The 26,287-nt window shown below is 35.1% G+C and overlaps 4 protein-coding genes across 9 annotated transcripts; all 4 read right to left on the reverse strand.

The window, feature by feature from the left end:
* Nucleotides 1-388: 388 nt before the first annotated feature.
* On the reverse strand, nt 389-5,426 carry LOC116345899 (transmembrane protein 47). 3 transcript variants are annotated; one of them, XM_031775638.1, is made up of 8 exons: nt 5,300-5,426; nt 4,788-5,215; nt 4,347-4,530; nt 3,754-3,832; nt 2,008-2,124; nt 1,858-1,930; nt 1,633-1,782; nt 389-1,542 (listed from the first exon to the last, which is right to left on the reverse strand). In XM_031775638.1, exons 3-8 carry the CDS (start codon nt 4,505-4,507, stop codon nt 1,319-1,321), a joined length of 804 nt encoding a protein of 267 aa, XP_031631498.1. In that variant the 5' UTR covers nt 4,508-4,530; nt 4,788-5,215; nt 5,300-5,426; the 3' UTR covers nt 389-1,318. The 3 variants fall into 3 exon arrangements, with proteins under 3 accessions (XP_031631498.1, XP_031631500.1, XP_031631499.1); XM_031775640.1 differs by lacking the exon at nt 4,347-4,530; XM_031775639.1 differs by having other exon boundaries at nt 4,788-5,412.
* Nucleotides 5,427-5,721: 295 nt separating this feature from the next.
* LOC116345716 (retinoblastoma-binding protein 5 homolog) lies at nt 5,722-8,052 on the reverse strand. Its single transcript, XM_031775349.1, has 7 exons — nt 7,975-8,052; nt 7,664-7,884; nt 7,393-7,599; nt 7,130-7,311; nt 6,935-7,054; nt 6,225-6,862; nt 5,722-5,945 (listed from the first exon to the last, which is right to left on the reverse strand). The coding sequence occupies exons 1-7, from the start codon at nt 7,991-7,993 to the stop codon at nt 5,860-5,862; spliced, it is 1,473 nt and encodes a 490-aa protein (XP_031631209.1). The 5' UTR covers nt 7,994-8,052; the 3' UTR covers nt 5,722-5,859.
* A 427-nt stretch (nt 8,053-8,479) lies between these two features.
* Nucleotides 8,480-23,217, reverse strand: LOC116345892 (echinoderm microtubule-associated protein-like CG42247). 4 transcript variants are annotated; one of them, XM_031775627.1, is made up of 14 exons: nt 21,829-23,217; nt 20,410-20,749; nt 19,935-20,213; nt 19,727-19,827; nt 15,554-15,608; nt 15,333-15,466; nt 13,181-13,869; nt 12,814-12,985; nt 12,057-12,152; nt 11,060-11,879; nt 10,816-10,998; nt 10,510-10,723; nt 10,097-10,397; nt 8,480-10,011 (listed from the first exon to the last, which is right to left on the reverse strand). In XM_031775627.1, exons 1-13 carry the CDS (start codon nt 21,829-21,831, stop codon nt 10,244-10,246), a joined length of 3,240 nt encoding a protein of 1,079 aa, XP_031631487.1. In that variant the 5' UTR covers nt 21,832-23,217; the 3' UTR covers nt 8,480-10,011; nt 10,097-10,243. The 4 variants fall into 4 exon arrangements, with proteins under 4 accessions (XP_031631487.1, XP_031631489.1, XP_031631488.1 ...); XM_031775629.1 differs by lacking the exons at nt 19,727-19,827; nt 19,935-20,213; nt 20,410-20,749; nt 21,829-23,217 and adding an exon at nt 15,905-16,145; XM_031775628.1 differs by lacking the exons at nt 19,727-19,827; nt 19,935-20,213; nt 20,410-20,749; nt 21,829-23,217 and adding an exon at nt 15,834-16,145.
* A 657-nt stretch (nt 23,218-23,874) lies between these two features.
* Nucleotides 23,875-25,551, reverse strand: LOC116345816. Its single transcript, XM_031775508.1, has 6 exons — nt 25,409-25,551; nt 25,198-25,345; nt 24,873-25,141; nt 24,704-24,800; nt 24,423-24,637; nt 23,875-24,349 (listed from the first exon to the last, which is right to left on the reverse strand). The coding sequence occupies exons 1-6, from the start codon at nt 25,457-25,459 to the stop codon at nt 23,960-23,962; spliced, it is 1,170 nt and encodes a 389-aa protein (XP_031631368.1). The 5' UTR covers nt 25,460-25,551; the 3' UTR covers nt 23,875-23,959.
* Nucleotides 25,552-26,287: the final 736 nt, after the last annotated feature.

Consider the following 26,287-nt stretch of genomic DNA (forward strand, 5'->3'; position numbering starts at 1 on the left):
TTAATTCCTATATATTTATTAATAATATTCGGTCACCTAAAAATTGGTTTAAAAAGTTTGTGTTTGTTTGTGTTATGTTTCTCTTTTTTGTTGTCATTAATTTTGACTATAATTTTTTCAGTATATCGATCGAAAAGATGTGATTGGTACTCGTTTTTTTGTCGAAATGGGATGCATGTCAGTTGTATTGAATTTTTATATATGCGAATTTTACACACACTCAATTCAATATATGGTATCAGACAATATATTTAGCTGCCGTCATCTGGATATTTCAGCTCATCTGGATGCCGTCAGCAGATGATACGAATTGAAAACAATAGAAGTGATTGTTATAGTAATACCAGTATATAACAAGCTTATATACCTATAACAATCACATCCATTGTTTTCACTTCGTATCATCTGCTGACGATATCCAGATGAGCTGTAATATCCAGATGACGGCAGCTAAATATATTGTCTGTATGGTATGCTTTAAATGGTCGCAAATATATATAATTCTCACACAATTAATGTGTAAATTAAAAAGTGTGGTATTTTTTTTAGTTGAATTTATGAAGCTAAATAAATGATCTATAAAAATTGTGTAAATGATTTTTTTTTGTGTCGACATGAGATTCATTTTCCCGGTTGTTTTGATTTTACTTGTATATCTCTTTGACAGTCTATGTATTTTGGATAGATATCCATCCGAGATATTTTAGAATATCTGGATATTTAACGCAACTGCACAGGGCCAGAGCTGTGTGCGTCTCACATATAACCTACGTTATGTCGCTACACGAAAAATACAGACAAAGTGTGACTGTGTACGTGCGGCACTTGATAGTATCAAGTTGATACACATATACGTAGCGACCTACCGTAGATTCTATTTGCGATGCAAACAGCTCTGGCACTGTGCAGTTGCGTTGAATATCCAGATATTCTAAAATATCTCGGATGGATATCTATCCGAAATACATAGACTGCTTTTTGATCCGAAATGTGCATATCAATTTCGATTTGAAATGTGTGTCTATGTGAGAAAATGACATGAAAAACTGTCGCAATATTGTTTGTATGTGTGTGTTGACGGACTCAGGGAGATGCGAATATTGCGTGCTGTTTGCGTCAATTTTTCGGTTTTATTTCGCATAAACAACTGTTCATCTCATATTGTATCATGTCAGTGTGTGTATGTATATATATGTGTGTTTGTTTTTCTTCTTCTTGATACTTATTTTATATATAATTTATATGTATAAAAAATGAAAGAAAACTCAGCTTAGAGAACGACATCTGGCAAATGATGTGGCAGGGCGTGCGATCTGGCCTAGGTTTGTAGTTGTGTATTGTGTACGATTTTACGTTCTTTAAAGTAAATCTCTTCTGATTCTTTATCGCATAACAATAAAATAACACCACCGAATAAGAAAATAGCTGCACCCCAGCAGACACCATACGCATATCCAAATTCCCATATCGGACGATTGCCTAAACTTAATTCGCCCGAAAAACACAGCGGATACATGATGAGAGCCACTAAAACCGAAATTACTGCAAGCACAATGAGAGACGAAAACACGAATAAATAAAATGTTGAAAAAAAAAAAATAAAATAAAATATGCAAAGTATTTGATACTTACATGCTACCAACATAATGAGTACAGCTCGCCGATAGAACTTGTACTTTATGTTTTGATTTTTTGTGTGTAAACCAATTCCCGTTAAAACGGTTGCGATAATGTCTGTGATCAGACTGAGTATACACAAAGCGGCCGTGGCTTTAATATAATCTAAAGGAAAATTAAAAAAAAACACGGGTCGTCAGTTGCCATTCAAATGAAAAGTTCAAAAAATTGATTACTTACAAACATCTCGGCTCGGGTAGCATCCTTCTCCTTCTTTTGCTTCATAGTTGAATGGTATTGGCTGAGTGAGATCCTGAATGCAATGCGACAAATGGTTTTATTGTTTATAAAATTTTAATTTTCTTTTTATAAAAATGATCTATTATTTACCTCGATGCAGTGTGAGAACAATCCCTGCCGCCAGCCACTCGACAATAGCCAATCAGTTGATGTTAAGGCCATTATCAAAAGGATAATTACAATAATGCCACATATGAATGCGATTACCTGTGTATTCATTGTCATAAACATTATTATAATTGTTGTTATTGTTATGATTTCATCCCCACCGGTGGGGTGATTCGTGCATCAAATGAAAATCAATAAATTTCACATTAAATTTGCTTATCGTATGCAATTCACTTCAATCAAATTTAATGCATTATGTTGTCACGTCAATTTTCTCTATTGTTCAATTAGCAAACAGCAAACTATGCATATACAATATAAGATTGTGAATATATGTGTGTGTGGATGTACCTGTGCTATGTAATTGGCGGCCATAATTTTTCGGGCAGAACGTTTATTCAATAGAATGATAGAAGACTGAATGATGGATATATATCTGCATATATTGAATATATATGCACATAACACTCAACAAACAAACACTTTGGCTATGAGTTTTCGCTTCTTTTTCTTGTGTTCTTGTTTCGTTTTCTTGTTAAATCGTTTGTCGTCGGCAAAATGTCTGCAGAGAAAGTTCGCTTTCCTGCTCTTTTATGATGCTATTTTAAATGTTATTCTTTTAAACTTTAACTTTGGTATCCTTTACACGAACGATGTGAATAAAAAAAACGACTCTCTTTTCTTTTCCTTTAATTTGTTGCTAGTAGAAAAATTGTTCTTTTTTTCTCGTTCGATTCGACTAAACCGTTATTATGACTTATATCGAAAAAAATGAAAACATTTAATGATAGAAAAGTGTGCGTAATTAAATTGAAATGAAAAGTTATTTTGTCATTTGAAATGGCACTCAGAATTCAACTGGTATATGGTAAGAGAGCAACAATTCTTTTCCATCGATTTTAGCAAAGATGGTTCGCCATTTTTTTGTTGTCGCGTGCATCATCCATTCAATACAGACATTTTGTCATTTGTCTTTTATTAAATAATAACGAAACCGAACAAAAAGAAACGTTAACAAAAACCACCACCAATCATCATTTTCATTGTTCAACTGATATTAACTTGGATATTTTATATCTGGTTTCATCACAACGAAACTTTTAATCGAACACTTATCGATACGGATTTCAGCATGTTTATGAGATGTTATTTTTCACGAAATAATTACTTTTTTTTATGAGAACTTTTTACATTTCCATTTATATGTGCTTTTTTCTCGCCTCAGGCTTTGGCGATGGCAAAACAACGACCGATGTCTATTTTTTGTGCTTGGGGGGTGTTTGTCGATTATTTTGGCATCAGTAGCGATTTAGCCTTTTTTTGTTTTGTACATTGTGTATTTGCCACCATATTTCAATATCTCTTGCATTTACACTCACATACACTGGCCAAAGGATAGACGCATGCGTCGCTAAAACATTCAATTTGATTGCGTGTGTATGCTCATTTTTCGTGTTCTCCCTTCAAATGGAGATTTCGCACACATGCACATGTTTCGTATGTTACATGGCATCAAGTGTACTTTGTAATGGGCAGCGCAAAATTTTAAATTATTTCTAATCCATTAATGGTCTTTACTGATTTCGACCCCGTTGTTAACACAAGTACCACACACATTAATTGTTGCATACACATTTGCTAATTAAACACTTGAAAATGCAATTTGCGACAATGTTGAATAATTCATTGAATTTCGAATAAATGACCAAAAATTATTTATGCATTTACCTTTAAAGGTCGTGTAATGGTGACCGTTTCAATTGTTGTCATTGGTGCCGACATTTTGGCCGGTTGTGCAAATTTTCGGCTGTAAAATCGAGAAATGAAATTTAAGATCAAAATACTTAGTACAAATTGTTTCAAAATATAGCGGAAATAAAACGCGCACGCAAGAAAAACAAAAACAAAACCCAAACCAAGCGAAATGTTTTTCGAAATTTAGGTTTCGTATATGCAAAAATAGCACTCGCCAAAAGGTCAGTTAAAACTAAAAAAAAAGAGAGTCTAAAACGGATAGAAAAAAACAAACAAACAAACACAAAGTCAGCATATATCCACAAAGAGAATTCTCTTAAGCTTATGGCCGAGGATAGATTGTTTTAGTTGTTTCAATTGGTATTTTTTCTTCGATTTTTCCCTCTTCGCTTAGATGTAATTCTAAAGTCGTGCACAAAGTTCACGTTTACCAAAACGCAAAAAAATAGTATATAATTCAAGCGAAGAACACAATCGCAGAAAGATTAGAGACAAAGAAAAAAAAAAGGTCGGAACTAAAACACGAGCAGATGCATGCCAATGTGTATATATCTCGGCAAAATTACCTTTCTCTGCGGTAGTCTAGTACCACAGACTCACTATCGAATTCACTGTAATCGGGTAATGAATCATCTTCGTAGTTACTGAAGCCATCGATCAACAATCGATGATGGTTTCGCACTGTGTTACCACTCCTTTCACTTAATTTATCGCTCAATTTTGGCATAATGATTCAATTGTTATTCTTTTCTATCGATTTTATTGCGGCCCAATGTTGAATGGGAGCGATTCAATTGAATCGAAACAATGTCAAAATAAATAATAATACAGTATGAATAATTCTTGATGAGGTAGAGGTTTGTTTGAAAAATTGCGTAATTTATGCGGTGACTGTCAGTCGGTTGGTATATATGTCGTGCCAATTAGATCAGACAGCCACCGAATCGCTTTGTTCTTTCGTTGTATATGCACAGATTTTGACAAAAACTATAAAAATAATAATTTACCTGTGTGTATGTGTGTATGTGCTTCAATGTTTATTTTTGTCGTTTGAGTATTTTAGTTTTCAATTTTGAATGGTCTTTCTTGCGCTTCTGTCAGTCATTCAGAGTACCTTGTTTCGTATTTTTTTTTCTATTCCACTTCCTACGACTTTCACAAAAACATTTTATAGAAAAATTATTTTCTCTGCATACATTTAAAAACACTGACTGGCACACTTCACATCGAATAATATCAGCGTACACATTCAATTGAAACTTATTTTCACATCAATTCCAATCCGTGCAATCAATGGTCATGATTCACAGAAAACATATATTTTTTCACTGGTTGTTGTCTGCTTTCTCTCTCTATCGCTCTCTCCCACTTTGTCGCGCACACCACCAAATTGCGAATGAATTTCAATTGAAGAATATTGAACACGACCACAATCCTTTTTATGCAAACGATGATGAAAAACAATTTATATAGTGCACGAATATCGCAATGTAATTTCAACCAAAATAGCAATACGAACCATTGAGACGTGAACAACAACAGTAAAATGAGAACAAACAGTGCAACGGAATGCACTAATGAAAAACAGAGACAAATTGAATCACACGGATCATGATGAATGCATGAACATTGAGAGACTAAGCAATACAAATACGATCATGCTTAAAAATAACAACGATTGTCAAAATTGCATTTCAACACACCGAGCAGAGAGATCTCACGATCCCTATCGGTGATCTCTCATGTATAACTGACACTTCAATACTGTCTCATTCAATCAAATGAATACCATCAAAACACATGTACATTGTGCACCAAACAACCAAGCACAAATCACACACACACACACACACACCGTTTCTATTATTCCACACAAACACATCGTTATAAAAAATATGAATGACATTTATTTATATATATTCAATGAACAATTTTTTTTTTGAACAGTTTATTTTCTCATTTGTTTTGTAATATTTGAGGCTGTAATTTATTCAATTACTCGGAAAAAAATTCAATCAAACCATTTTCTTCCCTCCGAAGCGTTTCATTCACTGCTTAATTATAAATTTTGGAAATGTGCTACTTTCGTGGTCGTCCGGCCGCTTTCTTTGCCATTTGTCCTTGCTTGTCTTTATTACTTCGACTTAATAGCAGCGGATGGATTTCTGAAAAAAAAACATATCAAATTAAATTAAATGCCGAAACCAAAATCGATTCATGTTCACAGAATTTGTCAAAATGACACGAACAGAGCTGTTAAAGGCGCGAAGGTCCGGAAACTTTTATTGGTATTATTTTATTTTTATTTTTGTAAAAAGTGCTCTTTCTTATATTCAGCTCCGGCACTTGAAAAATTATATAAAATAAATGCGGGGGTGCACTTGTCCAGTACCACAATAACAGCTCTGGACATTAATTTCGAATAAAATTTGACAAAAACTGACCATCTTTTGGTGGTGCTTCTAATGAGATATCGTATGTAGTGACTTTTTTGCGAATACCACTCTGTGATGATAAATCGTCGGTGTCCATGGGTTCATCGGCGTCTTTAGATGTATTTTTCTCTTGACCATTTGCATTTTCTTGATTCCAACCATCTTCCGGATCTTCAACTTCGGGTGCCATTGGTAAAAATTGTAGACCCGCATCTTCTTCGTATTCTTCGTCAGAACTGCAAAATGCAGCGATCGGATCAACTTTCACAACATCCACTTCAATTTCTTCGTCTTGTTTTGCTTCGGCCGATAAATCAACCGACTTATCTTCATCTTCAATATCAAATTCAGATTCACGCTCTTCGTATTCCACATTTTCATCGAGCTCTTTAAAATCGGGCGCAAATGCTGACCAATTTTCTACTTGATTTTGTGCCCAAATCGATACCAAACCCGAACTAATACTTGTTATTATCGGTCGCACCGGATGCCACACAACATCAAGCAATAATTCACCTTTTGTACCATGCAAAATTTTCACTAAATTTCCAACCGATTTTTCCCACACATATAACGCATGTTGTCGTGCACTGCCGGCGCACACATATTCACCGTCGCCCGAAAAACAACACTTCTTCCAAGTCGTTCTGCGAATTGTTGACGAGCATACATTTAGACAATTTGTTATGAAAAAGGAAATATGGACTTGAAGCACTCACTTGTTGACCAAATCTTGTAATTTTTGTATCGGCTCCGGTTCACCATCTCTGCCACATGCAATCACCTCTTTTGCATCATACACACGAATTATACGATCCGATGTGTTTATTAGAAATGAACTGCAATATTAAATGATGCGAATTTGAAGGAAAAGGCGTAATTTTCGAGATGAAGAAATCAAAATCAAAACTTACTCGCTTCGCCGGGCAAATTCAATACTTTTAACTGCTGTTGCACTCGATGTACCCACAACGATTTTAAAGCTCGCCTCAATTTTCAATGTATGTGAATTTAATACCAAAATCTTTCCTTTCGCATTTCCCGTATAAATGTATTTTCCGCGCCGATCGAATGATGCAATTATATTCAAATCTCCCTGAAATTCAACAACGGCATGCAATTTTTTTCCACATCAAAAACTCAAAATCAACTCAACAAAAAATATAATGTCACTCACATCACTGTCGTACGGTAAGCATTTATGCGTTCCATTGATGTCGACTAAAACGGCGGCATAACGCATCGGACAAACAAGACATCGTTGATCGTTTCTCGGATCGAATTGTACTTTCAGAACGGGCGATGGAAATCGAAATTTTTGCTCACAATCACCAGACAAAATGTCCCAAATACACACATTATTGTCGGTTGATGCTGAAATTAGCTGAAAATAAAAGCAGAACAATTTGACAACGAAATTCAATGAAATGTGCACATTGGTTGCTTACTTTGTGCCCATTCCGAGACCAGCCTATACTGCAAACAGGATGCACATGTGCCGATATGATTTTTGCAATTCCACGCGTTAGAAAATCCCAAACAACAATTCGACCATCGTTGCAACCAACAGCCAATAGTGTGCCGTATTTATTGAACGAACATGTCACCGCCAACGATATACAATCGAGCGAACCATCAAATTCTTCAGGATAATTCTGTCCAAACGATTCTATCCAATAAAAATAAATGTCAAAATATAGATTTGTTGAAATTGCTTTGGAAAAAATTCTTAAAATGTTGAACATTAAATGAAATATACCCAATAATTCCAAATTCATTTCGGCTTTTGCAGCAAACAAATTCTCGATAGAAACAAACAATACGATATCTAAATATTCATCTGTCAAACAAATGTTATTCGCTTGCCGCTCTTCAGTGCAGCCATTGAATTTAACACTAACGACATCTATCGCATTTTCGTTCAAACATAACGACGATATTGCGGACTTTAATGTATTATTTTATATTTCCTATGTTGGTTTTCAAGATTTAAATATTTTAGAAATAAATCAACCATTTTTCAATTCTATGCTTACCTTTAGACGGAATACAAAAGAATCTAAACAGAATCATATAAACAATGAGATGCATTGGTTTCAATTTTTATTTTTACATAAAATATTTTTTTAATTTTTTGTTCTTAAAATAAAGAACTTGCAGTAAATCAATAGTTTTAATGTCCCTCTTTGTTGAATTGAATCTCAAACATGAGCATAAAAAGAGCATTGATATGAGTAAAATCAGAAATAAAACGATTTAAATCATTTGTGATTCCGATAAAGTTCATTTTTATTTTGATCAAATTTAAACAAAAGTTTACAGTGGTGAGACAAGGTGCGAGAGAGGTTGTTGTATGTTCTACGTAATTTCTCCCGTCCGGAAGGAATGTTTTGGTTTTCTGTTTTTTCTTTCTTTTTTTCCTTTAACAATAACAACAAAACAGAACCAAAATTTAAATTCCAAGGGAAAAGAAAGGAAAGAAAATGTTTTATTTGCAATTGTATTTCACTGTATGGAAGTTTGATTTTGTTAAAAATGCATCGTTACTGTTTTTCAATGAAACAGTTTATGGTATGTGATTAGAGCGCTATAGACATAGGAAATGGTCCACAGCTTATCTTAAACACTAGATTTTTTATCTTGTATAATAATAATTGATTTTAATTTGTCTACTCCTTCTTCGGGTTCTTCTTTAATATAACTTGAAATGAGTTCAGTAAACTGTGTGTGTGTGTGTGTGTTTCCTATTTTTAATCCGCTTTTTATAAGGTTGATCTGAAGGTGCCATTGTGATATAAAATTGGGTGAATATGAGAGGTAGAACAAAAATCGGCGGACATAATGTCAAAAGAAAATGGAAAAATGTTGAATTTGTGACTATGTGTGTCGGAAGCACAATTTTCAAATGGAAAAAAAGTTGCTCTCTCAAAAATGGTATTCCGGAAGGAATGTAACGATTCGAAGGCACTTGTTTCGTACGTAAATGGAAAAGCATTCTTATTTGAAATGGACAAATTTCATGTTAGTTGAAGAGAAATGTGTTATTCTACGTTCACCTTTCTTTGAATAGAAATACATTCAGGGAAGAAAAAAATGATTGCTTTTCTTATAAAAGTGTTTGTGTTTGGAAAAAACGAAATCTGTTTTGGTGGAAGCTGACAGCGATGTAATATGAATAGAAAAGAGGCAAAATTTTTCTGAAGCTCTGCAAAATATTATTCAAATATGTGAAAATAACTAACATTATTTTAATCATCGACTTCATCACTCGCTTTCAAAATGGTAATGATTTGATGAAATGGCGTCAACGGTATCATTGGTTTCTATATATGTATTTTAACTGTAAAAAATCTTTTTCATTCAACTGGAGAAAAAAAATCAATTCTGGATGAATGTCACTGGGTTTTTTTGGGCAAGGTCAACGATATTCAAATTTAATGTGCAAAAAGTGCGCCTAATCACACACATTCGGAAGAGTCATTTACTTATTTATGGTTGATTTACCGAAGAACGGGCAATTTCTTCATCTATTAATTCAAGCTCAAAAAAACACTTTCGTTAGAGACAAAGAGAGAGTGTGTGAGAGAGAATAATATCAATCAATTTTTGTGGAAAATCTCAATCGAATTCATGGCACACATTTGCATTTGATTTAAATGGTTGGAAATCAATCAAAGTCAACTATGGAAAATGAATCATTTGGTGAAAATATTCTATGATCTACATAATTGAAGCCTCTGTCACGTTGATTTCGATGTCTCTCTCTTTCCATATGCATTATCGTTGGTGAACTGTCCTGAAATTTTTTTTAAAAACAAAATAAAACAAGTATAGCAAAATTCGATATGGTATCATTTCATTTGACATTTTTGTACACTTACTCGTCGCTCGGTTCTGGTATTCCATTTGTTTGGCATTAGATTATCGGTACATACGGGAGATGCTATAAATGAACGTTGTGATTCTAGAACAGTTTGTGTGTGCTGCTGTGGCTCTACAAATGAACTGCGCCACGGCGCCCACCGAGGTTATTCTTCAATTAGATCCCAGACCATTAGAGATGCATCAGTTCCACCAACTGTAACTAGTGAATTGTCACCGTAAAGAAAACGCAGACAACCAATTGCACCCGAATACGCTTTTATCTCATGATATTCACTGCGATTGCTTATGCACGGGTATCTGGAAGATGGCAGTGAAGAAAAGTAGGTTGGTTAAGTCAAATTGATCTTTTTTGTATTGAATTAGATTCGTTTATTTTTCTCTTTGACGAATTTTGTTTGAAAATTCATACCTGAATAGTCGAATATAGCCTTCAGCATCGCCAGACGCCAGCATATCGTGTCCAGAAGCTCGATTGCATGTAGTTATTGTTGTCGATGAATTCGAATAGTATCGATTGTTCCACATGCCAGCCACCAAAAAGCCAACGGTCGAATTTTGTGATAACCATTTTATATCCTTCATTGCAATTGGACTTCGTTCGGGCGACAAACTTCGAACATCCCCTAAAAGTATATTTTTAAAATAAGTAAAGTAAATGAAGAGCATCATTAGTTGTGTGCTATTTTTCAAACAGAAAGCTGTTAACGATACTTACAGAAAAGTAAATCAAAATCAACGGTAACCGTTTGCAAAAAGAATCCGTCCATGCTCCAATCGACATGCTGTAATGGTTGTGTGCCACGAATTTTGTTTAATTTTTTGTAAGAAAATCCATCTCTTGATACACGAAACAGGTAGATACATCCATTTTGCGACCCCAACGCTATCATATCGCCAACTAAAAATGGATTGAAAACCAAAAATTACAATAATATTCTCTAAATCATGTCTAAATTCACCTTGATTGTAACTGATGCAATTCAATGGTGAACCACAAACTCTGAGTGTGATCATGGTGGTGCCATTTTCAGCGTTCAAAATAAGTAAATGTCCCTCAGTGCTGCCCACCGCTAATGCTGAACCAAATGGATGGAAAGCCAACGATACGCATTCGTAGCCCGAATGACATGTCCATAAAAGTTTTTGTCGTCGCCATAAAGCGATATTTTTATCGCAACCGGCCGTTGCAAAGATCTCCTCCTCGGGATGAACGGCCAAACCGAGCAATTGTCTACCATGGCCAAAGACCACTTGACTGAATCGTCGTTGCAATGAACCTTCAACAATGCTATTCCGTGTGGTACCAACATAAATATTACCATCATTTCGACCCGGTCGCTGTGGATATATTGTACGCACCCCACCGGCTAACTCTGGTAGTTTTGTGTCCTTAATTTTTTTATAGTTTTGTAATGAATCCCATGCGGCCACTTTTCTATCTTTTTCACCACCCGACAATAGAGTACCTTCTGATAACATCACTAAACTGCTGATACCTTTGCTATGCGCCTCAAATTCCATACGAATGAAATAGGCACCATCCGCATCAACACTGTATATGGTGATAAAACCATCTGTATCGGCCGTGATCACATCACCATCCGGTTCAAATTGAACACTTGTCACATGCGTTCGCGACGGCTGCTTTATAATATCCGTTCGTTCGAAGAAACCATCTTTGCGACGATGCCAAAATGATAAGTGGCCACGTCCATGACTTATTATCAAATTATCATCCAACGGATGAAATACCGCACCCGATAAATTCTCTTGCAACGTCTGAATGTAGAAAACGAATTTGTTTAAAAGAATTTTCCGTTTAAGTTTTTGTTTGTTGTTCAAATTTAAAAATTCACATTTTAAGGTAATAAATTTAACGCTAATCGACACTTTTCTTTGTAATCCGACAATAGGTGTCAATGGAATATACATTAAGCGAAATGAATCAATAATTACCGCAACTTTTCCTAATAAATGTCCCCATTGCCATTGCCACACCGACAGAACACTCTCTGGACTAGCATCGGCTGCCAATATATAACTACCGCCATTCTTCAATGAAAACAAATGAATTGAATAAACGTCTTGCATAATACATACAGTATTAGAGGGGGCGTTTTTCTCTCAACATAGATGGTGTTATTGGCACCAGAGTGTCAGTGTCGCACACGTCTTGAATACAAGAGTGAGCAGCATTTACAAGAAAACTGCTCTATTTACAAGAGGTGCCTATAACACTCTCAATGTCTCTCAGAAAAATAAGCTCGAAAAAGAGAGAGAAAATCGTGCAAAAGCCACAAAAAAATGAAGAAAATGTAAATATAAAATGTGAAAAAGTGTTCAAGGCAGAGTATTGCTCAGCGCTGCTGCCATCCAGAGCACATCAAAATATCTTGCTGAGAATGCGTCGTCCGTCGCATGCGAAGGTACGTAGCAGTTTATAAATCACAGCGAACAACAATACATGCATTGTTCTCTATTCAATCGTTTGAATGTTTTGAGTCACATAATCGTGAAGAGAACAATGCATGCATTCTTGATCGCTGTGATGTATAAACTGGTACGTACGTTCGCATGCGACGGACGACGCATTCTCAGCAAGATATTTTAATATGCTGTGGATGGCAACAGCGCTGAGCAATACTCTGGTTCAAGGTGTGAAATATTTGATTCAATAAATTATTAATTTTATCGAAAGGTTCAAACAAATTACCAATTGAGAGAATCCAACGGCGGTGACGCCAACATTAAGTTCTCCCATCCCAAATACGTATAAAGTTTGAAGAGATTCAGTACTCCAAATTCGAACGTGCGCTTGTGATTTTCGATCGGATCCAGCTCGTTGACCTGATGCAACAAGTTCACGCGAAGGATGAACATCCATGCTGAATGCCATTCAAATATAAATTCAAACACAAAGTGTCATTTAAAAAAAAAATTACTACAAATGCTATTTTCATTGTCATTCATTCATCTCTCTTGCTTAATATGGAAAAACCACGCACAAAGCCATTGTTAAAGTTCAAATACTCAAAGAAACTACACAAGTTGGATGATTCAACAAATGATTAAACAATTACCTCATAATATCTTCTGTGTGTCCTGTATAGTGTCGTTGCGCTTCTTCATCTCTGTCGTATAAAACAGCAACGGCCGCAACAAAATATAACAATTCCCCGGATGGTAAAACCCAAAGATTTTTACGTACATCCAATCCACGATAGCCGTGCACCCATTGCAATTGTAATTTTTTATCTGGCGCTGTATTGTCAACAGGTGGATGATGTATTGGTGGATAAAACGTGCGTCGTAAACCTCGTATATTTAATTTAATTGGATCTTCTTTGGCAATATCCAATGCAGTAAAATCGGCACTGCCTCGTTGTGCGATCTCATTTTCTGGTGCATACAATACACGCGGACGACTTTTGCTTCGGGCCCGTTGTCGAACGGACGCTTTAACCGGTTCATCGTGTAAAACAGTGGCAGCTGCTGTTGTCACCGCTGCCGTTGATACATTATTACGTGATCGTGATCGTCTGATTGGCGATCCAATCGGAGCAATTGCTGTTGCACTTGAATCTAAATAAAATGTTTCAATGTCGGCAAATTCATTGCGCAGCTGAGAAAAGCTTCGCACTTCATTTGCATGGGAGGCATGCATTGATGTGTACATTCGTTTAGCACCCGTCATTTTTAGTACTTGCCCCAAATCTTCTAGCACCTCTTCAAATGGCTGTGACGTTCGTAAATTGAGTAAAACTCGACACTGAAATGTTAAAACACAGTTTTATTTATAGAATCATCGATGAAGGAGCATCTAAAAATGGAATTCGACGTGATAACACTTTTTTATTGTTCGCCTTATTATTTTTTTTTGTGCAAATTCACGATCAATTGATATCATATTTCATTCGACAGAGTTCATTTGTTTTCACTTTCGGCCGCACGAATATGGTATTTTATGTTAGGTAATATTGTGTATGTAAGGATCGATGAAGGGATACACAATGTAAATGAAAGAAGAGGAAAAACACAGTATCGAAAAATCGATGCGGAACACACAATACAGTGGAACGGCCATGTGCTAAAAGTAAAGCATGCAATGTTGTATCACCATATCCACTTACACACGTGCATAAACATATTGGATTGAAAATGAGTTGTGCCAGCAGTGGCAGCAGCAATGGCAAAACGACACTTTCTCTCTATACGGACAATTTGTATGGCATTTCAGTGTATGGACGTGAACAAATGAAAATCTGCCGCGCGGAAATTGTGTTGCCGATGTTTTATTATTATTGAGTAATTACATTTATGAATGGGCTAACGTGCCTCCAAGGACATTCTGTAGATTTTTTTTTCTTCGAACAAAAGAAAGCAAAGAAAAAGAAAAATAAGCAACTAAATTCTTGCGCAGTATCTTTGTTGTATATATATATATATTTCTCATTAATTTGTTCCAGTATATATGCTTTCTCATGCTGAGCTCTGCCAATTCAATTCAACACTTTTCAATGTATACCCATGTACATTGTACATATATATAGGAGACGATTGAGTGCGCTCGAATTCAGATTAGTGAGCATTAAGTCGTTTGCTATTGATATATTTGTTTAATAAAATCACAATTGGCTGGTATTTATTGTTAATAGTCAAATGAATAATGGCATTAATCACACGCTTTTTTTCTCTGTAGTTTTTTTTTGTTCGAAATGTAATATTCACTCATTCTTTTTCAAAATACGTTCAATGCGAACAGAGATAATGAATAAAACATAAAATTCCGTGTTAAAAACACCATTAAAATACGGAAAAATCGTTACATTGTTTTCAGACGATCGATCGAAAATGTCAGCTAATTTTCGGAACCCATGGAAACTCTCAATTTGATATTATCGGAAATTGATCGATTTTAAAACGGTGTAGCCTTCAATCGAGGTGATATATGGCATCGTTGATTATTGTATTTATTTCATTTGCCCTGCCCTCATCCGTTTGCCCAAACTGTGTCAAATCGCAAAATATTCCCTTTATATTTTATTTGTTCCAAATATTTCTTCTTTCCCATAGTATTTCCTTTCATTCTTCCCTAACTTTTTTTCCATTATTTTCCTTAATTTTCGTTTTTTTTTTCGTTCTTGATTTCTCAATTTTACTCTGTTTCCCTCCAATTTGAGTCATATTTTGATTTTGTTATTTGTTGTAATTATATATTTCGCCGAAATTCACCTGCTGATTGTGATCCAAATTGTTGACAATTCGAATAACACGGCCCGCGCTTGGTTTCAGGACATTTGGAGCAGTCGGTGTGATGTCTGCATCTAAAACGGATGAATTGCGTGCGGCTGATTTGTTGCCCCAACCTTGATTGCATAATATTGGAGGCAAATGATAAACAATAACATACCTTGATTACATATATTTTAACTATCCGGATATTCTTTCGTTACCTTGATTGCCTGGAGATGCATACCACATGCCGTTCTTTTTACCGTAACTTGCTGGCTGTAAAATGCACAGAATGAAGAAAAACACAAACAAATTGTTATTAATCAAATGGTTAGGATCATTCAAACGGTTACATTTTCTATGAAATTGGTTTTATTGAAGCAGCTTCAGCACACAATAGTCAATTTGACACTTTTGGAAACACTGAGATTTGGTATATTCACAAAAGGCTCTCAAATCGCTAATTTTTGCACCCCGTGAAGGGTATAGAAGAAAAATTACTGATTTATTTTGATTTCCTTTCGGCAACAAAATGAATAATATTTTGATACACTGTGATTTCATTTAATTACATCACACATTTTTATCGCGTCAAATCAATTACGATACGGTATAATTACTATCGGAATATGCTTAATGACCAATGTCAATTCGATGTTGTTTGCCTTCCTTATTTGGGTGGTTTAAAGATCGACTGGTCATTGATTGGCGATGCAATCAATTAATTTCGATCTGATTTGAGCGAACGCGAAATGGACGAAAAGTGTGAAAAACAAATTTAAAATGCTTTACAATCATACAGCAGCTGCTTGTATGATTGCGTACTCATTTCAAACTGACAGTAAAATGGAATCGAAATGAAAACAATGTAAAGAAGGCGACAATACACAAAAAAATATCATAGAATATAGAGAGAGAAGAAAGAGAGAATGTGTAGCAACAACAATGAAGAAAAAACGTACCACACACACACACACATAATATTGGAGGAAAATGAAAACGGCAAATGAGGCAATAAAAGGTGGGAAAAAAAAGTATCAAAAAAGTAACCAAACGATGAATCCGTCCATTTGTCGTTTATATTGTTGAAAGAAACGCCATCCACTTCATTATTACATGTGCAAAAGTGTATGCATGCAAATAGCCAAAGCACATCGTGCCACAGAATCAAAACGCTCAAAAACCAACCGAAATCCAAGCAAACGGGTGGCAAAAGGGTGAGTGAGGACGAGAATGGCGAAATGCACAGAACAGCGAGAAAGTGGAAAAGGGACACGTGAATATACAAACGCCAAACGAACGACCAATCGACCAACAAACAAAACAAAAAAACATACATTTATTTAAACATAAATTAAAGACAACATAAACTGAAAATGATGATAGAATGAATGCATGAAAGGAATGTGAAGTGTATGGAGCGAAAAGCTGTGTCTGAGTGTGCGCGTGTGCCCGCTCAAAGAAGACGACGAAGTCGATGTGCTGAACAAGAGAGCGCGCGTGTCCGCGATCAACAAAAAAGCTCCACGCCAAAAACAATTGGAATATTTGTAAGTGAATAAGTGGAAATGTGGATGGGTTTGCGTTTTCGTGACTCAACTTCGATTCGGTTGGATTTAGCACACGGATTTCAACTGCGAAGAAGCAGTGATGGAAGAAACCGTTCGTCTTCGAGTCAATAGCGTCGCAAATTGGTAAAATGAAGAGGGAAAGAGAAACGGTGAATCATCGAAAGCGGGAAAACAAAGAGAAAGAGAGAAAGAGAGAAAGAGAAGGGGAGTTAATACGACGAAAAATACGACATAATTCGCATTTAATTGTCTTGCTGGGCATTTGAAATAAACGCGCCATACCACGATGACGACGACGATCGCAACATAAAAACTCAGTGATAGCGTTATTTGAAATATTTTATAAATTTAAACGATTCATGCTCCAAATTATTGTACAACGATGAAAAATGGGAACGTGCATATGTGGTGTGGGGAATCGGAATGGTTGGATGGTGCAAAAGGAGCTGAACTGATGGAACGCATTCATAATATCATGACGAGTGAAGAAAACGAAATAAAAACAATCACCACGACACGACACATTTTCGATTGTATAACGAAATAAAAAAAATTGCAACAACGATCATAAGAACCATACAGACTGCAACTTGCAAATTAATCTTTTGTATTGTTATTTTGTTGTTTTTTCTTTGTCCAAGAATAACGACGACAACGACAACAAACACACATAACAATTACACTTTATTTTCACGAAAAAAAACAAACTTTTCCCTTTGATCCTGTTTCGATGTGGTGTATGTGCTCTGCGTTTTTCTGCTGTTATTATTTCTGTATGTAACATGACGCAAGCTTGTTTTCAGCAGATATAATAACACCTTAACTACCTTATTATCGTAATACAAATCAAAAAAGTTAAAGTATGTCATTGGATATGAAGTATTAATCTTTTTCGTTTGAAAAGAGAGAAAAACAGAAGAAAACCAAAACAAACAAACCGAAGAATATTGCTTGGCATGGGTGTGCTTTCTGTTTCGGTGGTCAGATTTGCATTGAACTCTGGTTTGCGCGTTATTTTCCACGTGACTTTTTGAATAACGTTCCGTGCGCGAGATAAGCGCTTCCCTTACAATGCGTAATTTGCATCGACAATTAACCATACTGACCTATTTCATTCAGTTCGATGTCACGGATGTGTGTGTTTTTCATTCTCTCACTCATTTTTGTTGTCGTGAAAGCAGTAAATGCAAAATGGCGCTACCAGTTACTGACCAATATAAAAATAGATTTCCAACCAATATGGAAAAAGGATGAATGAAATTCAACTCATTTTCAATAAGTATGCGGTAACTGATCTTTTCCTGCTCATTAGATTTTATAGTAGGTGCAGTTGTAGTAGATTTTTGTTGCTTGAATCAAAGATGGCTTTTTTCCCGTTCAAACCATTTGGGGTAAATAAATTGACATTGAAGTCCCCCTCTCTCCACCTTTCTCTCTCTCTCTCTCTCTAACTCCCCATTAATTAGACGTTTTATTTGCATAATAAATATGTAATTTATATACATATAATATCGACAGCGATCTCTCTGCACTAAAAAATAAATATGAGGTCATAACAATTCGCATAATAGCTACAGCTCATATGATGAAAACAAATCACCGCCAAAATATTTCATTAAATTAAAAACGAAAAATGCCATTTTGGTGGAACTATAAAAAAGTCTAATTGTCGTTCGAAATGTTTCTACAAGTTTTTATTTTGCGAGAAAAAAAAACGATTGCAATTTCTTTACCCGTTTGGCCATTTATTGGTGTATGTGTGTGTGTGTGTGCGGAGCTCGACATGTGAAAAATTGTGGAAAAATTTATAACCAATATAAAAACTCTTTCATACGGAGAACTTTGAATTGCTTCATAAACAATTTAGTGAATATATAAATGTGTCGTTCTTTTTTCATCTTTCATTTCGTCGTTACATTTGGAGCGCACAGTTTTCGTTGCGTGTTGACCAACTACATTTCACATGAATGATTTCTCAGTTTGGTAAAGAAAGTGAGCGAGAAAGAGTGAGTACACACATGTGTAATCGGCGCTATTCTCATTTTAATGTTCGAATAAGGACCGATACAGATGATGGTTTATCGCCTTTCTCTCTCTCGGTGTCGTTGGTTGCTTTCAGTTTTCGCGTGCAAAATGTTTTCTATTTTATGTTATGTAAATATGATTGAAAAGCTTGCGTTTTCACACTTAGATTTGTTTCAAGGTTAGATCCGTTGACCTGAAAATGTCGGTTAAATGTAGGTAATATAAATATTTTTTGGGTCTGCGTGCCATATCACCACCACCTATCGATAATAGAATGCGACAAACATCTCAGCACACACACGCACACACGCACACAAGCGGCTTTATCGCTTGTCTTGCGTAAATTTATCACGATTTTCATTTTAGTTTGAGTGAGTACGATTGTACGATATCGTCGCGCATATAATTTAAAGCGCATTTTTCTTTATAACTGTTGATGAATTGCCGTCAAAACTTCGAAAGTTGGGACAAAATACAAAGGAAACAATGAAACTTTTTGTTTCTCCAATGGCAAAAACAAACGAACGGAATGAAAAATGGCTGAAAGAAAAAAAAAAGTATGACCGCAATGGTTGTTTTACTGACTTTGTTCTCAACCAAAAACGACTTCCGAAACAAATGCATGTCTAAAAAGTTTCAAGTAATTTTCTCTCACATTCATTTAAAACATGAGGGTAAATAAGTAACATACATTTAATAAAACACCCACCTAGCACCCAATACGATTGGATTTTTGCCTATTTCAAAATTATTCCAACACTTTTCGCCATTTTTCGAAACAAATTCGTGTTCACTTACCTTGAAAACCTTCAAACTTGAAAGTACATACGAGGCACCATCTTCTAGTTCGTCTAATGTATACTTTCGATCACCATCCATTGAGAATACATAACGAGCACCTGTAATTGCAGTTGAGCATTCAGTTTTTCATTGGACCAAAGTCAAAATACTCGCATTTTCTCAATAATAATTGAATCAAATTGTTGAAGAAACGCGTTAAACTCACCACGCGGTAAATCCATTTTCGGTGATATTTTATCCAACAACGATTCTAGACTATTCACATCACGACCTGGTTTAAAGCGATACTCAACGCCCGGAAAGAATGGATCACCATTTCGATAAAAAATCAAACGACGCGCCTTCCAATATGAGAGATTTTGATAACGGCTACTCGCACCGCTCATATCGGTTCGTGATTTTGAACGTATCAAACCCGGTGCTTGTGATGAAATTTCACTCATATTATCGCGTGGATGTCCATCGGATTGATGACCATAACCACCTGTAATTGCAGTTAAACATTCAATTTTTCATTGAACGAATGTCAAAATACTCGCTTCTTAACAAAAATGGTTATAAAAAAAGGCAATGGGGTCGAACTCGAATTAGTAAACACTTTGCGATATGTCCAATTTCGGCGAAAGAAATCGTATGGAAATGCATACATGATAAAATGATGTGATCAAAATCTAGGGTACCTGTTGACGGTCCGGCAAAAAATTCTTCGTCAGATGGACTATTTTTCATGTGATGTCCAGTTGATGTGTGATTATCAGCGTCATTTGTTGAATTTGGTGCATCGTTGATTGCATTTTCATTCGGCATACTACGTGCAGTATTATCGCCGTTGCGATCCGTTTCCTCTAAGTGTTCGCCGTCTGGATTATTATTTGAATCGTCTTCAGTATATTCAACGTCTTGTTCGTCGTCTTGATCAACGTCAATATCGTCGTCCTGCTCCACTTCAGATGTGTTGACGTTCGGATTCGTTTCAGCATGTGCATCGGCCTCTTCACGGTTGTTTTGTGGGCCAGAAACCTGTGCGGTTCGTTTGAGTTTTATTTTTTGTTTCGTTTTCAAATGGAAACAAAATTTGTTTTCAAAAAAAAAAAAAAAAAAACACATTGAAATGGGATTTAATTCAATTGGGACTTGGCATAGTTTCGAATAATTGTAGAAAAAATTGTTATGAGATCGGGTGAGAAACAAAAACTTTAAACGGAAAATTTGCAAATTAAGGAGGTTTTAGATGTAGGGAATTCGATCGAGGTGGTGGTCAATTAGCCTCGTTTTGAAAACACAAAAAAGCGTTAAAATTATGAATTTGTACATGATTGAGCTTATAGAACGAATGGAAGTCATGATTTCCACTACATTTACACATGTGTGATTTGCCCTGAGCAAAATGGAAAGCGATCAGCGAAATGCAGCCACACCTTTTCAATTCGGTGTGATTACCACCAAAAAAGACGAACACAAATGACGTATCCGATGATAATATGCTGCATTTCAACAACGAATGAACGAAAAAAAAAAAACTACAAACAGTATTTAGGTTATAATTACGTAATACAAGTGAAAATCTCCATTTTGCTATCGCAAAAATAATATATTGAATCAAAAAGTTCATGTTTTGCACTTTTCGAATTGATGTTTTTTTTCGGTTATTAAAAACTGCACGGTCCCTCAAATTGCACCATCATCACAGTATTTTCGATTAAAATAAATAAAAAAAGCGAACATTTCATAATCAGTGTCTAATATGCATTATTATGATGGTTAATAATGTCCGGTATTTGGTTAAAAAGAAATAGAGCACGCCGAGAAAAAAAACAACGTTTGGAAGTGCGAGCCATATCAGATACACAAGAATGATTAACAGAAGAAGACACGCGCAGGTCACACATAAATAGTTGCATCTTTTGCAGACGTACAATATCACGCGAAAAATGCGGCAAAAATCGTCGAACAACAACAAAATATGTAAATTAACGTGGTGCGTTTTGTTTTAAACAACGAATGAACAAAAAAAAAAAAGATTTTCTATTTGCTGGTTTTTATGTGTGCGTGTATTATATATATATGTGTGTGTGATAGACAAAAAACAATATATTTACCATATTCAAAAAATCGTGTGTATGTGTTTGATTTTAATTTGTATGTTTAGTGCTATTTTTCTGCTATTTTTTTTTTTTTTGTTTTAATTTGGTCTTGTTGGTTCTTGTTGCGCTACTTTCAAAAAAAATTGCATAATATCTGGTTTGCGGCAAACGGTCAAATGTTTGATTGATAAAATGAGAATGCTGGTGGTTTGACGCTCAAGAAATGGAATGATTCGGGTTTTTTTTTCTCAATTGAGAAATGGGAGCTAATCGAGCACAAATCGCGAGCAATATAATGAAAAGTGTATAATCTATATAGTATAATGGATTGTAATGTCTGTCTTTGTCTATTTCTCACCAACGACTATAATGTTACAAATTAATTTTCTTTATTTCTCTCTCTCTCTCTCTCTCTCTCTCTCTCTCTCTCTCTATCTCTCTATCTCGCTGTCTTTTCGTTTTTGATTCGATTTTTGTTCTTATTAAGAAAATTGTGTTCGCTTGACTCGTTCACCGACAACAACAACAACATTAAAAATTGAAAAGAATGCAAAGGACGAATTTTTCGTGGTCCGGAATTTCACATTGAAACTTAGTTAAATCGCGCTTTGTTCAAAACTAATACTTTTATCACTCTATTTTCTTTTCATGTTTCATTCAATTTCACTCAATTTATCAAGGATTTATTTGCACAATATTCGATAATTTGAACTTTGATTTGTCGAACTTTCTTTTATTTTCAATGTGTTTGGTTTTGTTTTTCTTTTATTTGTCGCTTAAATCGCTTCAGTTTTTCGTTATAGTAAATGTTCCAAATAAAAACATCGAAAATTCCATTCGTTTAAGTTTCAGTTTGCCCATTTAATGCACACACAAAACACACACACACACACACACCTGCCGTGAATCGAGTCGTCAAGCATTGAATTGACCTCATTACACACCAAGAAAACGCGAACTTATAGGCGATTTTCATATGGAAATGTGGAGTATTTTTTCAATTGCCATATTGTATTCATGAATTTCGCTGTTTCGGTCTCCTTTTTTCGTATAATCGGCCCTAAGGTTCAACGCCATCAAACGAAATTCCGCATATTCTATCTATGTCTCTCTCCCGTCCTCTATTTATTTTTGATTTTTAAATTTTCTGGATTTCACTAACTTTTACGCACTTGAATTGAATGTGATTTACGATATAAATATACTCGATTTGCTTATTTACTATCTGGACTATTTTAGTGGCCCTCTGTTAAAATGTCTCTTTTTCGTTTATTTGTGCTCTTAAAATTTACACTCAATCGGTCTGCCCAGTATAGTGCAGTTAGATACAGTTGCGCCGAGATTTAAGCATAGTCGACGACCGTATGTTGTAGTTTCTTAAGACCGCAACCACTTTCCACACGAAACGATTATTCATTACTGACCATTTGCTCACCATTTCGCCTGTATTTATGTTAAATTACACATACAAAATGGTCATAACTACCACTCTATTCACTCGCCACACCGATGTACATGTGAAAAATGAACAAAAGAAGAACAAAAACGAAAACGAATAACAACAACCGAGGAGGAAAAAAAGCACACAAGAAGTAGCACGGATAGAACCGCGAAGAAAAGCACGATTTATGAGAGGGGTGGGGGAGGTGGTTACTATAACACCATCCAAATACGGCTGAAAAAGGAACAAAGAACAACCGACCGAACGAATACATGAACGAACTGACCACCACTGACACCACCAGTTTAATTGACTTTACACACAGCCATACTTTCCTTTGATACTTTCTTTTTGATCGCTTCAAATGATAATTTCCAAGAAATTTGAATTCCCATTTTTAATGCAATTTCAAATTTCTGTTCAAATTTGAAATAGTCTTTGACTTTTACACCATGATTATTAATGATCAGCAAAGGTCCCATGGGGCCTGTATTTTTTTTAGAATTTGAATTGGATGTGATATCACGGTACAATATATGAAATTTTATATTTTAAAAATTGAATCTTCAAATGGATATAGAGCTCAATCATGATCCCAAATAGTATTTTTCGAAAAAATATTACTGGTTTCTAAATTTCATCAAATTTTATTAATCATTGAAAAACAATTAGTGAGCCCATTTATTTTGTGCAATAAATTATCAACTATTCCGAAGCTAAACACTTTCCGAAACTAAACACTCTTGAAAGATTTGATATGGATTTCCGGGGTGGTGTTATTTCTTGTTCGTGTACTATTGCTGGTGATGATATTGATTTATTATATGTTTTCATCGGTTTTGGTTTGGGTGCTGATGCCGCCGATGTTGATTTGGTAAGTGCTTTTGATAGATGTGAAGGAACGGCCGGTGGAGGTGTAATCCATTCAAATTCTGTTTGTCGAGTGATCTCCTGCACTTCTTTTATTGCCGCTTTCAAGTGACCAATGATTTCTTTATATGCGGGAACGGACCGTCCAGATAGCATTTCATCCTTACAAATAAATTTGCACGCTTTTTGGGTGATTGGAAAATTTTGAAAATGTTCACATTGTTCCTTAAAGAATTGTTAATTTTCAATATAAAATATATTAAATTCATAAATTTACTATTCATATTTTTCGCTTTACCAATATAAAAGCTTCATTTTCTTTGGCGGTTTGGTTTGATACAATATACCCAAATGGCATATCTACAAAGATACTTTCCATGTGAAAAAATGTATAAATTAACGACTCTAGATCGTCCATTGCCGTTCGACTCTGATTATTAAATTTGTGTGCTGAGGCGTACTTAAGGGTACCACCTTTACCCTGTTTACCGTTCAATGTGGCAAGATCAAAATCTATACAGAAAAATAGTGGAATTAGTTACATGTGTGACAAAATACAATTCTGTGAGAAGCGCTTACCGCCAACGAAAACATTATTGCCACGAAGAAAGATATTTTGTGGCTTAATATCGTTGTGCAAAACTCTTTTGCTTCGCATATATTGGAGCGCTTTAACCTAAATTTTGTTTAAAAAAAAGACTGGTCAAATGTCCAAATTCAAAACTGTCCAATTTTTTGAGCTTCATACCGATTGCAAAAACACTTGTAAATTGCTATATGTCCTGATGTACATATTTTGCTTTTTCCACCGACGAAATAAACTTTCGTCAAACAGAGTCATTACAATAACAGGACTTGTTCCGAACATTTTTCCAACGTAATAAATTCTGGGAATTCCATATTTTTCAATATCTTCATTGTCAATTGCATTCAAAGCCTTATAAGATGAAACCTCGTTGTCCATATTTTCTCTTCTTGTAAAGAATTTGACAGCAACTTCTACACCATCAAAGAGGGCTGATAGGAAAACACTAATAAGATATAATAAAGAATAAAATTGATACTGGTCGTACCTTTCCATATAACCGCATTGTCAGTAGTACCAAGACATTCATCAAATAAAGTTACTTCATGTTCATTAGTTTCAATTGGATTTCCTTCACCATATTTCACAAACCAATTTACATATTCCTTTAGTTGATTCACTGCATCTGGGTCAGCCTGAAAAATTAAATATGTTTTAATTAAATAAAGACGCACATCGAACGAATGAAAATGGCTTACGGCGGTTATTGAAATGCATCCAATCAATAAAAATAGTTTTATAAATTGCATTTTGAAATACTATTCAATAAAATTCTTCAACTTTTGTTAATCGCTTTATTAACGTGGCCTGTCTGAGAGCGCTATTCCAAATGAAATATTTGACGTAATTGTTTTCAATTTATTTCTTTTTTCTAGACTAATTGAACCAACTGTTCCGATGATAATTCATTCCATAATATAATAATATAATGTACAATAAAACCATATATTTGTGTGAAAAAACAGATGGCAGATATGATATTGCCACAATTACAGTTTCCAATAATGATAGATTTACTGTATTTAAGATATATAAAACGTAGTTTTCTGAAAATTAAATAGACGTTGTTGCTAACACGTACGTAGGCGACTATTTAAGTTTCTTCAATATGTATGTTTTAGTATTGCCCGATGCAAACCATTGTCATATTCGTTAAGTTTAACATTTTGTAGCATAAACGTTCTCAGAACGTTTTGTCATTCGATCGTTATTTGTATTGTTTACCGTAACATGTAAATTGCGTCTCAGCCAAAAAATGAATTTTACTCGTGAAAATTTTCGAGCGATTATTTTTTTCCACTTTCGATTGGGTGTATCACAACAACAGTGTTTTGATCAACTTCATTTGGCCTTTGGCGATGAAGTACCAAGTCTTCGGACAATTTATAATTGGTACAACGAATTCAAGCGCGGTCGCCTATCGCTCATCGACGAGTTCCGCGAAGGTCGTCCAAAATCAGTTGTTGTACCAGAAAACATCGATGCTGTCAGAAATATGATAATGGAAGATCGTCATGTAACATATCACGAGATTGAGGCATCCCTGGGCATTAGTGCGACCAGCGTATTTAAGATTT

This window comes from Contarinia nasturtii, unplaced genomic scaffold, assembly GCF_009176525.2.
Source record: "Contarinia nasturtii isolate CC-2019 unplaced genomic scaffold, AAFC_CNas_1.1 Cnas_scaffold_1371, whole genome shotgun sequence".
NCBI lineage: Eukaryota > Metazoa > Arthropoda > Insecta > Diptera > Cecidomyiidae > Contarinia > Contarinia nasturtii.

What these genes read in the sequence shown, in the direction of transcription:
- LOC116345892 (XM_031775627.1), bottom strand. An exon ending in GAAAATGGATTTACCGCGTG is followed by an intron (nt 19,828 to 19,934) that starts GTGAGTTTAACG and finishes CTGCAATTACAG; the next exon opens with GTGCTCGTTATGTATTCTCA. An exon ending in CACACAGAAGATATTATGAG is followed by an intron (nt 12,986 to 13,180) that starts GTAATTGTTTAA and finishes AATGGCATTCAG; the next exon opens with CATGGATGTTCATCCTTCGC.
- LOC116345716 (XM_031775349.1), bottom strand. An exon ending in GCTTACCGTACGACAGTGAT is followed by an intron (nt 7,312 to 7,392) that starts GTGAGTGACATT and finishes GTTGAATTTCAG; the next exon opens with GGAGATTTGAATATAATTGC. An exon ending in GAATTTGCCCGGCGAAGCGA is followed by an intron (nt 7,055 to 7,129) that starts GTAAGTTTTGAT and finishes TTAATATTGCAG; the next exon opens with TTCATTTCTAATAAACACAT.
- LOC116345899 (XM_031775638.1), bottom strand. Translation starts at nt 4,507, where the DNA reads ATGCCAAAATTGAGCGATAAATTAAGTGAAAGGAGTGGTAACACAGTG. An exon ending in CTAGACTACCGCAGAGAAAG is followed by an intron (nt 3,833 to 4,346) that starts GTAATTTTGCCG and finishes TCGATTTTACAG; the next exon opens with CCGAAAATTTGCACAACCGG. An exon ending in ACTCATTATGTTGGTAGCAT is followed by an intron (nt 1,543 to 1,632) that starts GTAAGTATCAAA and finishes TTGTGCTTGCAG; the next exon opens with TAATTTCGGTTTTAGTGGCT.
- LOC116345816 (XM_031775508.1), bottom strand. Translation starts at nt 25,459, where the DNA reads ATGCAATTTATAAAACTATTTTTATTGATTGGATGCATTTCAATAACC. An exon ending in GATGCATTTCAATAACCGCC is followed by an intron (nt 25,346 to 25,408) that starts GTAAGCCATTTT and finishes TTAATTTTTCAG; the next exon opens with GCTGACCCAGATGCAGTGAA. An exon ending in CAATGCGGTTATATGGAAAG is followed by an intron (nt 25,142 to 25,197) that starts GTACGACCAGTA and finishes TTTTCCTATCAG; the next exon opens with CCCTCTTTGATGGTGTAGAA.